This window comes from Microcaecilia unicolor, chromosome 2, assembly GCF_901765095.1.
Source record: "Microcaecilia unicolor chromosome 2, aMicUni1.1, whole genome shotgun sequence".
Classification (NCBI taxonomy): domain Eukaryota; kingdom Metazoa; phylum Chordata; class Amphibia; order Gymnophiona; family Siphonopidae; genus Microcaecilia; species Microcaecilia unicolor.
Window position 1 is genome coordinate 195374015 of NC_044032.1, and position 14759 is coordinate 195388773.

At 40.4% G+C, this 14759-nt stretch overlaps 1 protein-coding gene across 4 annotated transcripts in view; it reads right to left on the minus strand.

The window, feature by feature from the left end:
* Positions 1 to 14759, minus strand: part of SYK (spleen associated tyrosine kinase) — a 240231-nt gene that overhangs the window by 95902 nt on the left and 129570 nt on the right. For all 4 annotated transcript variants that reach the window (XM_030193604.1, XM_030193603.1, XM_030193605.1 and 1 more), the window contains one exon: positions 6357 to 6517. In XM_030193604.1, coding sequence (XP_030049464.1) covers positions 6357 to 6517 — 161 coding nt within the window. The remainder of the gene's footprint in view (positions 1 to 6356; positions 6518 to 14759) is intronic.

Below are 14759 nucleotides of genomic sequence, written 5' to 3' on the forward strand. Positions count from 1 at the left end.
TAATGTGAGCAAATGTGAGGCTATTCACTTTATGAATCTCTTCATAACTACTCATTCACCTACTCTGATTGAAAAATGTCCTCACCCCTTCAGAGATTCTATTAAAATTGTTGCCGTTATTTTTGACTGTTGTCTCGCATTCAAACCTGAGATAGACTCAGTTCTCCATGCTGCCTTCTTTGCTCTTCACTGCATTCATGCCATTAGATCCCTCCTCCCTGCTTCTGTAATCTGTTCTCTTCTTCTCAGCCTGGTAATTTTCCACTTGATTACTGTAATTCACTGTACATAGGTTTGCTGCTTTATTCTCTCAAACGACTTCAATTTATTCAGCCTACTGCCATTTGATTGTTCCACAAGTCCAAACCATTTGATCATATTACCCCACTCCTTCATCTCAGACACTGGCTTCCACTTTCATCCTTTATACAATTCAAAGTCTTAAACTTTGCCTTTAAGGGACATCTCCCTTCTGTGCCTGACTATTTGGCTCACCTGTTTATTCCTTATGCCCCATCCCAAATCAATCCGCTCTGTCAATACCAGTCTGCTTGCACTTCCAATCCCATCAGTCACTTGACTAGATATCACCTAGACTTCAGCTATTAGTTATACAAGACCCAAACTCTGGAACTCCCTCTCAGTTCATCTACATCGGAATTCTCTTGTCCAAAGTTCAAGTCTACACACAAAACTCATGAATTTTAATGCAGCCTAAACTTACACTCCCATGACACCGCTTTAAAATACTCTTTTCTTTCCTTCCTATTGCCTACACTATCTTCTTCTTCTTCTTTGTTCATTTATTGTGGACCACATAGAAACCAGCAATGTCTCTTGAGGTACATGAAGATACATAGTAGTAGTAGTAGTAATTGATTTAGCTGTTTTACCTTCCCTTGGTTTCACTGGATTATTGTCTGCTGTTTAAATTTGTTGTGCTATTCTCATCCCCCTCCTTTAATTGGTGTTTATAAGTTAGTCATTTATTTGTATGTTTGATTTTATATATTATTTTATCTGTTGATTTAATATTGTACACTGCCTTGATGGTTTTCTGAAGAGTGGTGTATAAAAGTTTAGTAAATAAATACATACAAAGAAAAGAGATCCATCCAATATTTCAATTACCCCAATACTGTCTGGATAAATGTAACATCAGGGCATGCTAGGGAGATAAAGCTTCTAAATGGAATCAAGGACTGCTTTGTGGAGCAGCTAGTTCAGGAACCAACAAGAGGGGGAGCAATTCTAGATCTAGTCCTTAGTGGACCACATGGTCTGGTGCTAGAGTTATTGGTGCTGAGGCCATTTGGTGTGAGTGATCATAATATGATTAAATTTGATTTAATAACTGGAGTAACTACAGAAAAGAAATCCAGTACATTAGCATTTAACTTTTAAAATGGAGACTATGATAAAATGAGGAAAAAGGTCAGAAAAAAAAGAGGAGCAGCTACAAAGGTCAAAAATTTACATTAGGCTTGGAGGTTGTTAAAAAATGCCATCCTGGAAGCCCAGACCACATATAATCTACCTATTAAAAAGGGCAGAAGGAAGGCCAAACGAGAGCAGGCATGGTTAAAATGTAAGGTGAAGGATGCTTGAACAGCCTTCTGAAAATGTTAGAAGGATCTGATTGAAGATAATAGGAAACTGCATAAGGATTGGCAAGTCAAATCAAAGCACTGATAAGGAAGACAAGTAAGGACTTTGTAAAGAAAATTGCCTTGGTGGTAAAAACACAAAGAAGCCAGTAAAAATATCAGTTGGACCACTAGATGCGAGAGGGGTAAAAGGAGCATTCAAGGAGGACAAGTCCATAGCTGAGAGACAAAATGAATTATTTGCTTTATTTTTCACTAAGGGGCTCTTTTACTAAGCCACGTGTCTACACGTGCCCAATGCATGTCAAAATGGAGTTACTGTACAGCTACCACGTGGCCCTTCGGTAATTTCATTTTTGGTGTGCATCTGCTATGCATGCCAGAAAAATATTTTTAATTTTCTGGCATGCGTCAGCTATGCGCGCCTAGTGGCATTTGACACACTTAGGTCATTACCACCTGGTTACCACGTGAGACTTTATTGCTAGGTCAATGGCTGGCGGTAAGGTCTAAGACTCAAAATGGATGCCCGACAATTTTCATTTTGCCGCACGTCCATTTTCGGCAAAACTTTAAAAAAGGCATTTTTTTCAGGTGCGCTGAAAAATGATTCTGTGCACTCCCAAAACATGCGTCTATACTACCGCAGGCCATTTTTCAGTGCACCTTAGTAAAAGGACCCCTATGTAAGATAATGGGGGGTGAACTGTGCCAGAAATGCTATTTAATGGTGATGAGCTGGAGGAACTAAAACAAATCTGGAAGTTGTAATGGGGCAATTTGACAAATTAAAGAGTAGCATATCACCTAGACTGGATGGTATACATCCCAGATTGCTGATACAACTAAAACATTAGCTTGTAGAGCTTAGTAATATGTAATTTATCTTAAAATAAAAAAATGCCATTGGAAGATTGTAGGGTGGCCAATGTAATGCCAATTTTTTAAAAAGGGTTCCAGAGGTGAACCAGAAATTATAGACTGATGAGCCAAGCATCAGTGCTGTCAGCAGCCATTGTAATACAAATCATTTTAAATGGTTCCAGATTGAGCCAGAAAGTTATAGACTGGTGTGCCTAGTGTCGGTACTATTATAAAGAACAAAATTACTGAGCATACATATAGGCACAGATTAATGGGAGAAAGCCAACTGGGATTTAGCCAAGGGAAGTCTTCAATCACCAATCTGCTACATTTCTTTGGAGGGGTGAATAAATATGTGGATAAAGGTGAGCCAGTTGAATCTGTGTATCTGGATTTTCAGAAGGCATTTGATACCTCATGAATGACTTCTTAAAAAATTAGAAAGTCATGGAATAGAAGGCAATGTCCTCTTGTGGATTATGAACTGGTTAAGAGCTTTAAAACAGAGAGAAAAGATTAAATGGTCAATATTCCCAATGGATAAGGGTAAATTGTGAGGTCCCCTAGAGGTCTGTACTGGTAATGCTGCTTTTTTACATATTTATAAATGATCTAGAAATGGGAATAAAGAGTGAGATGGTTAAATTTGCTGACAACACAAAGCTATTCAAAGTTGTTAAATCACAAGAGGATTGGGAGAGAGCATTAGGAGAAATTACAAGAGGACCTTATAAGACTGTGAGACTGGGCGTCCAAATAGCAAGTGACGTGGAGAGACATTTCAAAAAATTGCTAAGTCCAAAAAAAACCACCAGCTTGCTCAAAACCCTCCATCCATCCAATTTTATTACATATCGTCTTCCTCTTTCCTTTTACTTAATATTCTTAGAATTATCTTTATTAATTTTTTTTCAATTATATAAAACATCCATCTCTTGCATAACTTAATGGTTTAGCACATTTATCTTCATCTTAGCACACTTATCTTGAACATCCGACGGGGTCCTGTTTCGCCCATCACTTTTTCTCAGGCTTTCTCAAGGAAAAATGTGCTGTATAGTGCAGCTGCTATTTCTACCAGTGTTTCTACTCACTATCCCATGGATAATGTCAAGATTTCTTTAGAATCTCATTAGCTATTTGAAATCACATTGCAGGGTTACAAATTTTACATTTTGGTCTACACAAGAACCTAAGTGTTGCCATACTAGGATAGACCAAAGGTCCATCAAGCCCAGTATCCTGTTTCTAGCAGTGGCCAATCCAGGTTACAAGTACTTGGCATGATCCCAGAATAATACAACAGATTTTATGCTGCTTATGCATGGGTTTGGAGTTCTGCTTGTGTTCCCGATGCAGTACTTCAAAACTCTGGCCACTTTTGGTGGTAGAACAGTTGCAGAAGGCATCTTAGCACTTTTAAGTTAAGTGTCTGATTTTTTATTTTGGGCAGTTTATTATAAATTGTGCACAATGGGAGGTTTTGTGAGCCTAAGATGACGGTGAGAACTCCATTACTGCTTAAGCAGTGTTGTTTGTTTGGAGTCTGTTGAGGATTTTTCCTCCCATTAAAAATTGTTGCATGAAGATTGTTTATATTACCTACACACAAAGAACGGGATTATTATTATATTTCTTTGTTGGGACAGTTTATATCCTCTTATTATTCCCAGCATTTTTGTAGTGGAAAAAAAATTTCCCTGTCAGGTTTTGGACTAGCTCAAAGGTATGCACAGATTTTTAAACAGTGCACATTGAACAGCAGGGCTTTACATACGGGATTAAAGGGGTAATTCTCCTTAACTATCTGCTGTTTCCACCTCCAAAATGAAGAAAAGTAAAAATTGTGGCTTTCCTACTTAAATGGTGGCTTTTATATGTACAGGCTTATAAAATGGTGCCACTTACTTGTTTGAAGTTGTGACATTGCTGCTTCTATGTGGAAGCTTCCAGGTTCACACCGTTCAGTTTTTTCACATGTATATTTGTAAAATGGCTGCTCTTGCTGTACATTCCTGCAAATAGATATGCACCCCTGCATGTCCTTATAGGTATTTTAACAAAAGGCTCCACTTTTGCTAAAGTCTTTAGTAAAATACCACCCAAATAGAGCATTCCTGACCTGGGCATCTCAGTTTTGATCTCAGCATTCTATGTAAAATGGACCTTCATAGGAAATAGCATTCATCATTAGGAAACAAAATGATGTAAAAAAAAAAAAATACATTTTTTTTCTAGCAAAAAAGATGCTGGTTTGAGAGGTGAGATGACCACTGAGAGACTCAGCCCTTATATATAGCCTCCTGCAACCAACCACAGAATCTCTGAAAAGGCAGCACTCATGTGCAGAGCGTAGATTCTTTCACTATTACCCGGGGACTGTGGGTCAGTTTTAGCAAATAATAGAAAAGGTGCAAGTACTGAATAAATCCGAGTGCTCCCTGTAAAAAACACATCCCTAAGTAGCACAGTTGAAGCCAGGTTCCGGCTAGTAGAATAATCTTTTAAACAGTAGTATAAACACCTTCAGCTAGATTTTGTCCAATTTTTTTTTTTAATTAACTTTGTGATGTGTGAAATTATGTCATTGTGATTAGAATGTACACAGCTGGGGTTTTCCTAATACCACCTTTCTGTCAGGCATCTACAGTATATTAAGGGGAAGAAGAAAGCTGGGAAAGGAAAGAATGTGTGGGTGGAGGGAATAGGTGGGGTGGGGGTGGGGGTGGGGAAATCAAGGTACTCTGACCAACCTGTGAAACTAGTGCACATGTTAGAGCTAATAGAGCAACCTCATTACTCAAAATGCTACACTGGCTCCCAATCAAGGCCAGACTATTTTTCAACACCTACACAATCATCTTCAAAATATTATTTGGCATGTCTCCAGATCACATGCGAGACCTGATTACACTATCATCAAGAAATGCAAACCCAGGAACCAGGGGATATATATTACTTCATTTGCCTAACTGCAAAAACATAGGGGCCATTTTACTAAGCCGCGTAAGCATCTACGTGTGCCTAAAGTGTGCCAAAGCGGCTACTGTTTGGCTCTTATGGTAAATTCACTTTTGGCACGCATCCGATACGCGTGTCCGAAAAAAAAATCATTTTTATTTTCAGACTCACGCCAAGTGCCATTTGACAAGCATAGGTCATTACCACCTGGTTACCATGTGAGACTTTACCACTAGCTCAATGGCTGGCGGTAAGTTCTCAGACCCAAAATGGATGCGCTGCAATTTTCATTTTGCCGCACATACATTTTCAGGAAAAATTTTAAAAAGGCATTTTATACAGGTACTCTGAAAAATGATTCTGTGCGTGCCGAAAACATGTATCTATACCACCGCAGGCCATTTTTCAGCACGTCTTTGTAAAAGGGCTCCATAGTCTACAAATCCATCTATATAGCAGAATTTAGCTACCTGGACTCCAAACGGTGGAACTCCATCCCCAAAGCCATAAGAAGCATCTCAAACTTCCTCCAGTTTAGAAAAGATATAAAAACCTATCTCTTCAAGAAATTTTATGAATAACCTAAAAGACAATCATTCCATAACAACACTGTTCCACACAACTTTGTAATATACACCGTTCCAATAACTTGCAACTGTAACGAATCAACTGAATCTCTAAAAACTGTGTAAATGCAAACCACATTGAACCAAAACTCATTTTTGGATAATTGTGGGATACAAGCATCAATCAATCAATCAATAAATAAATATATTATTAGCTTTAAACAACATTACACTTGCTTGGGATTCCCCACAATGAATGACCTAACCATTGCTCAGTGCACTATAAAAAGTTCTGTGTCAAAAAAAAAGCATGCATTATTTTTAGTAAATGGTTCTACATTGGTGAAGAAGAACTTACAGAAATTTTCCATTATTCTTTGGACCAAGCAGTATGGTATGTTCCGCCTGATCCCTTGAGATTTTCCCGTGGAACCATGGCATCTTTTCATGGGCAGTGGTTGCAATCAGTTTTTCTAGCTGTGGTTTTTGACTAATTATAGCTTGTTCAAGTGCTTCACCCTAGACAGAAGGTAAAAAAGGAGAAATACAAGTTGTAATATGCCTTTTATATCAAATAAGCTAACATTTATACACAAAAATGTAACCAGTGTCTTCACTCAGTTACTCTTTCTATCCACTGGTTATCCCTCAGCATTGCTGAGATGTCACACTACTTTCTGGTATTCTTTCAGATAGCATCCTCTCGATATATATAAATGCATTATGGACTTCACTTGAAATTAATTTGATTATGCACAGTGTACAAAAATTACTACTAGTATTATTTTGGTATTTTTAAAGGACCCTAAACCAAGATTTGGTAAAGACGGTTAGCTTAGCAGGCAGTGGCATAGCAAGGGCGGGGTGGTGGGGGCGGTCCGCCCCGGGTGCACGCCATTGGGGGGGGGGGGTGTTGGCTCCGCTGGTTCCCTGCTCCCTCTGCCCCGGAACAGGTTACTTCCTAAAGGAAAAGTCCATACACCATTATTAAAATGGACTTGGAGAAACTCCACTGCTTATTTCTGGGATAAGCAGCATAAAATGTTTTGTACTTTTTGGAGATCTTGCCAGGTACTTGTGACCTGGATTGGCCACTGTTGGAAACAGGATTCTGGACTTGATGGACCTTTGGTCTGTCCAAGTATGGCAATACTTCTATACTTATATAAGATACTTGTCAACAAATTATATATGGGTACATATATATGGGTATATATGTTGCTCCAAGGATCTTATTCTCAAGGTGTGTGTCATGAAATGCCTAGGATCCACCTGGGACTAAACCTGCAGCCACTTAGAGGGTCTGTCCTTAGAACTGCTCAGGCCTACCTGCACCTAGGCATGTGCTCTACTCTAGCACCCTCCTCTCATTGGCAGGGTCCCACTTGCCTCTGGGCAAGTCTCCCACTCTCAAGTTATTCCCCAGTGATTTCTAGGACACTGGGGGCCACACTCCCAGGGGTCCTACAGTTCCTAGAAAGCACCCACAGACCCAACACATAAACCACCAGGATTCTTAGTCCAGGACAGCAGAGCCAGTATACTAACAGGTTTAGTGTCACAGTAGAACAGTGAATGCTTGAAAAACCAGATGAAAAAGTGCAGCAAGCAATAACAGATAACCAAAATAAGGATCAACATTAAAATTATTTAATACTTGTTACTATCTAGGTAGCACCTGGGGAGTTTCAGGAAATTAACTGCTCACAAGTCTTGAACAGGGTCTCAGGACAGAGATGTTTCTCCTCTGTACTCCCAAGCTGAGATTGGGGAAAATCCAGTACCTCCTGACTAGATTTGAACTCCAGGGCCAATCAGAGCCCAGGGCACCAACTTTGAAAGTATCTGGCCAGTGGTACTGCAAATTGCCTTTTCACAAGCATAAACTGGGAAAGAAAAATAGTCTTTTTCTGCAATAGCTTTAAAACACAAAACAAACACCAACTGCTAGCCAATTAGGAAAAATAAACTTCATGAAATAATACAGGGGGTAATTCTATAATGTGAGAATAGTAGATAAACTGGGGTAGGTGTGTTGCAGTCAAATCAGCCCATTGTTTTCAGACTATCAACAACATCTTCAATTTTGAGGGAAATACTTCTTTGTAATCGCAAGTAAGTGCTTTCTTCTGTCTGTTACAGGGATGTTTTTAATAGCCTGAAATTAATGGGCTGATTTGAGTGTAACACTAATATTGGAGACAATAATGACAACATCAAAAACACAACCCCCGAGGAAGCCATCTAAGTAAAATGGAAGGCCACCAATGGGTTAAGATAGGTGTTTTTGCTTTTTTGTGATGCATTATATTGGTTGAGTTGAAGTCCTACATATACAAAAATATTTTTATGAAGACTATTGACACTAACACTTCAAATTTAAAATTGAAAAAAAAAATAGAGAAAGGAGGTTTTTGACCTATGAAAGATGTTTGTTGCTCATCATATTGTCACTATATAGTCTTGTATCAAAGAGACAGCTGCATCTTTTTTCTTCCATTACATAGTAACATAGTAGATGACGGCAGAAAAAGACCTGCACGGTCCATCTAGTCTGCCCACGATAAACTCATATGTGTATACCTTGCCTTGATTTGTACCTGTCTTTTTCAGGGCACAGACCGTATAAGTCTGTCCAGCAGTATTTCCCGCCTCCCAACCACCAGTCTCGCCTCCCATCACTGGCTCCGGCACAGACCCCTATAAGTCTGCCCTCCCCCATCCTAGCCTCTCAACCACCAACCCCTCTTCCCCCCATTCCTCTCACTGAATATAGTTAACTATTTGTTATAAATTGGTTCTTTGATTGTTTACTTTTGAAGTAACCTTGGGAAACTAATTTTCATATTATCCAAGGTGCTTGCAAGCTCATGTGTATTCATTTTAAAAATTGTATCAGTGGCTGGTCCTCCAATTAGTATTCGTTATTCATACTTTGCCTGAATTAAAGTACATACGGAAAAGATAGGTAGTTATCCTGAAGGGATTTCTAAACTACCCCCATGGCCATCCTTTTTCCCCCATTGGAAGATTCAATTTGCAAAAGTCCCCCCCCCCCCCCAACACCCCTTGCAAAAGAACTAATATATATTTTTTTGTTTTCTAACAGGAATTACTTTCAAAATTGTCTCCTAGGACACTAAGGAACTTGGTTTGGGATTTCTGGTCTCAAGAAACAAATGAAAAGGGTTTTCAAACATGAGTCACTCAGTTTGGGACCAGTTGATCCATGAGAACTTAGGGGCCCTTTTACAAAGGCGCAGGAGGGCTAACGCACAGGTAGCATGTGCCCAATTGGCATTGCCACATGTGCCCAGTGGTAATTCTGATTTTGGTGCTTGCCGAATCCTGCGGTAGAAAATAATTTTCTATTTTCTTCCATGGGGCGTTCCCAGCGGTAACTGGCAGCACACCCACATTGGTGTGCGCTGCACGGTTACTACATAGTAATGCATAAGCCCTTACTGATAGATCAATGGAGGCCATAAATAGGCAGGCGCTAGTTTTAATATTAGTGCAGGCCCATTTCCCGACCCATTAAAAAATAGCCTTTTCCCCAGCCGTGGTAAAAAATGGCCCAACGTGCGCCTAAAAGATGCACCCACACTCCTACAGGCCAGTTTTTACTATGGCTTTGTAAAAGGACCTCTTAGTCTGGAGCCCTCAGACCTGATGTCCCTATCCAGATTCCACAGCCACTAAAAATCCTGCATCCAGGAGCCCTGCACCCAAGAAACTTCAGCCCAGAATTCTCAGATCTCAAACATATAAAATGAGGTCCTCCAGAAGTGAGATAATCTAAAACTCCACACTCCAGGACAACCAGACCTCTGAACAAACTGTGCAAAATATCACCCTCCTCCTTACAGTCATCAATATCCGTATTCAACACTTCTTATTTCTGCTGATTCAATCATAATTATACAGATATAGGCAATAAACATTTTGCCCTTGTTACATGGTGACACTGACCACATGACCTCCATTGCTGATGTCAAGACTCATAGCTAGAGGAACATCAAACAAGCAAAATCACAGAGGTTACAGGTGAATTAGATATGGATGAGAGAGGACGTAGTATATGAATTGCCTGTAGATTATAATCACATCCATTCCCATTCATGAGGGCAATGTTTTGAAGCATTTTCTATGGTAGAACATGTTTTGCACACAGAAAACGACCATTTTAAAAGTGCATAGAAAAAAAGCACACCAAAACATAGTTCTGCAAATTCTATAAATGGTGCCCAAAGATAGTCATTCAATAGGGTGCGCAGTTATAGGATAGCACCAGTTGTGTTCACAACATAATTACCTAATTGGCACTAAATTGGTGATAAATGTCAGCAATTGTCATTAACAAGCACTAATACGCCGTGGAGGGGCATAATCGAAAGGGGCGCCCAAGTTTTCCTGAGGACGGTGAAGGGGCGGGGAAACCCGTATTATCAAAACAAGATGGGCGTCCATTTTCGTTTCAATAATACGATCGGGGACATCCAAATCGCGAAATTTAGGTCGACATTAGAGATGGTTGTCCTTAGAGATGGTCGTTCCCGATTTTCGGCGATAATGGAAACCGAGGACACCCATCTCAGAAACGACCAAATGCAAGCCATTTGGTTGTGGGAGGAGCCAACAGTTATAGTGCACTGGTCCCCCTGACATGCCAAGACACCAATTTGTGTCGAAAGATGGGCGCCCTTCTCTTTCAAAAATAAGCCTGATTGTGTGCATAACAGACTTGTTACACTCCTATTCTATAAATAATCTACCTAACTTCTCATGCACTCAAATGCAAAAGGGTGTTAATCTGACAAGTTCATGGGCCTGTCAGGGATATTCCAACTATTGGAACTATTCTTGTGTGCATTTCATAGAATAGTTGCATTTATGCCCCCAAGTACCAGATTTAGGTGCACACCAGTCATAGATATGGCGTAAATGATCGCTCCTAAAGTTTGGCACATAACTGCAGACTTAGGCTAGTATTCTAAAACAGCAACCCAGTATTTTGGTGCCTAACTTTTAGCAACCTATATAAAGTTTAACCCAGTGCTTCTTTTATATGAGCTGCACTGAGGTGCTCCTAGAGGTCTAGTATAGTATAGTATAGTATGCCTGCGATGGAGTTGTGATGCACACATATACAGGTTCTCTGGAGCAAGGTTAAATTTGTGACAGAGAATCTGTGCACTATTAGGGATAGTTCTGAAAGCCTATTTTATAAAGGTACCTAGGTGTCTGGGTTGCCTTTATAAAATATTTAATGCAAAGATCACCGTAAATTTTATACACCGGTATAAATTCTAGATGCAAATCACTTGAAACACCAGTAACCTTTGTAAAGAATTTAATCAATAGCCTCCAATATTGTCTTAATAAATTGGACCATCATATATGTAATATGGAGTGTATCATTTCTTCAGTTCAGTTCCACTTCCCCTTCATCATAATCATAGGTTCAAATAAATTCAATGAGGTTGATACTCTTCAGGATTTATCTGGCTAGGGATGGCTCCTACCTAAGACCCTCTCACTGGGTGCATACCTTGATTTTAAACAGCATTATTCAGATAATGCTTTGAAGATCCAAACAAACCACTTGGGTATCATCTGGGTACTGCTGGAGGGGAGGGGGTGCCTGGGGGGGGGGGGAGCTTGGATGGAGCTGGCATTTGTCCAGTCAGCAGCAATATTCAGTCTGCTAACCAAGAAACTGCCCAGATATAGGACAGCAAAAAGGCTATCCAAATTGTATTGTTTGAACAATCATTGGTATCCAGTTAGGTAGCAGCAGCCAAGGTATACCTGGAAATTCAGTGATGCCCAGTATTTGAATATCCAGTAAATATCCAGGAATAAAAATCATACAGCCATGGGCTGAATATTGCCCCCAATAATTTTTCCTTTTTTCTATGATTGTGCAAACCATGTCCATTTAAATGTAGCCCCTAAACTATCTGTAAACTCCTAATCAAACTGCTGCTATTCCCTCTATATACGTTCTTTAATCCAACTCACATGGACTTGTAAAACCAATGATATCTATTGCAAAATGTTAAAACTGTTAATAATAAGTAGGTTTCAAAAATATTCTGGCTTTTACTTCAAAATCTTTAGTAAGATTTAACTATTTTACTGGAACTTTAGGGACCCTTTTACTAAAGTGTGCTAAAATCTTAACAGGTGGTAATGCAGATTTTTACCATGCACTTTTGGGGGGGGGGGGGGGGGGGTGTTTTCAATAAGTTTTTTATTGCAGGCCAGGGAGATGGTAGAGTGAAAAATGGTGACGGAATTCACAAGGGCATGGAATGAACACAGAGGATCCCTATTTAGAAAATGGATGGTATAAAAAATACCCAAAATGGATGAGTCGAGTGGGACTTAGATGGCAACTGCTGCTGTGAAGAACTAAGGCCAGTGCTGGGCATACTTCTATGGTCTGTGTCCCAAATATTGTAAGATAGTTTAGGATGGGCTGTAACGAGCTTCAATGGCAACTCCAGTAGCTGCAAAGTGAGGACAGTGCCAGGAGGACTTCTATGGTCTGAGTCCCACATATGACAAAACAAATTGGGATAGGATAGAGTATGCTTCCACGGCAACTCCAGTAGTTGGAATGTGAGGACAGTGTCAGGCATACTTCTATAATCTACAGTGGGGGAAATAAGTATTTGATCCCTTGCTGATTTTGTAAGTTTGCCCACTGACAAAGACATGAGCAGCCCATAATTGAAGGGTAGGTTATTGGTAACAGTGAAAGATAGCACATCACAAATTAAATCCGGAAAATCACATTGTGGAAAGTATATGAATTTATTTGCATTCTGCAGAGGGAAATAAGTATTTAATCCCTCTGGCAAACAAGACCTAATACTTGGTGGCAAAACCCTTGTTGGCAAGCACAGCGGTCAGACGTCTTCTGTAGTTGATGATGAGGTTTGCACACATGTCAGGAGGAATTTTGGTCCACTCCTCTTTGCAGATCATCTCTAAATCATTAAGAGTTCTGGGCTGTCGCTTGGCAACTCGCAGCTTCAGCTCCCTCCATAAGTTTTCAATGGGATTAAGGTCTGGTGACTGGCTAGGCCACTCCATGACCCTAATGTGCTTCTTCCTGAGCCACTCCTTTGTTGCCTTGGCTGTATGTTTTGGGTCATTGTCGTGCTGGAAGACCCAGCCACGACCCATTTTTAAGGCCCTGGCGGAGGGAAGGAGGTTGTCACTCAGAATTGTACGGTACATGGCCCCATCCATTCTCCCATTGATGCGGTGAAGTAGTCCTGTGCCCTTAGCAGAGAAACACCCCCAAAACATAACATTTCCACCTCCATGCTTGACAGTGGGGATGGTGTTCTTTGGGTCATAGGCAGCATTTCTCTTCCTCCAAACACGGCGAGTTGAGTTCATGCCAAAGAGCTCAATTTTTGTCTCATCTGACCACAGCACCTTCTCCCAATCACTCTCGGCATCATCCAGGTGTTCACTGGCAAACTTCAGACGGGCCGTCACATGTACCTTCCGGAGCAAGGGGACCTTGCGGGCACTGCAGGATTGCAATCCGTTATGTCGTAATGTGTTACCAATGGTTTTCGTGGTGACAGTGGTCCCAGCTGCCTTGAGATCATTGACAAGTTCCCCCCTTGTAGTTGTAGGCTGATTTCTAACCTTCCTCATGATCAAGGATACCCCACGAGGTGAGATTTTGCGTGGAGCCCCAGATCTTTGTCGATTGACAGTCATTTTGTACTTCTTCCATTTTCTTACTATGGCACCAACAGTTGTCTCCTTCTCGCCCAGCGTCTTACTGATGGTTTTGTAGCCCATTCCAGCCTTGTGCAGGTGTATGATCTTGTCCCTGACATCCTTAGACAGCTCCTTGCTCTTGGCCATTTTGTAGAGGTTAGAGTCTGACTGATTCACTGAGTCTGTGGACAGGTGTCTTTCATACAGGTGACCATTGCCGACAGCTGTCTGTCATGCAGGTAACGAGTTGATTTGGAGCATCTACCTGGTCTGTAGGGGCCAGATCTCTTACTGGTTGGTGGGGGATCAAATACTTATTTCCCTCTGCAGAATGCAAATAAATTCATATACTTTCCACAATGTGATTTTCCGGATTTAATTTGTGATGTGCTATCTCTCACTGTTACCAATAACCTACCCTTCAATTATGGGCTGCTCATGTCTTTGTCAGTGGGCAAACTTACAAAATCAGCAAGGGATCAAATACTTATTTCCCCCACTGTATGTCCCAGAAATGGAAAAGAAAGTCCATGATCAACTATTTTATACCACATTCATTATTGGTTTCATCATGAATTAATAACGAGTGTGACTGTTGGGTAGACTGGATGGACCATTCAGGTCTACTATCTGCCATTATTTATCTTGTTACTATGGTGCTCATTTTGAAGCAGATGGATGTCTCAAAATGGCCATAAACATGTCCATCTGCTGAAAACTTCTAAACTGCAATTTTTGAAAGGCAGAATTTGGATATTTTACGCTGCAGTTCATCCAAACAGCAAGGGTGCATGTTGGAGGCATGTTTTGGATGGGAATAGGGTGAGTCCAAAATTACGATGCCTTTCAGCAATAATGGAATGGGAAGAAACTTCTAAAGCAAAACAAAAAGAATGTTTTTATCTAGACCTGTTTCAATCACGTCCAGGGTAGAAAAAGGTGCCTTGATTGAGCAGCTGATCAATGGAGGAATAAAGGCATGATCCCTCCTTAATCTCCTGGTGATTAC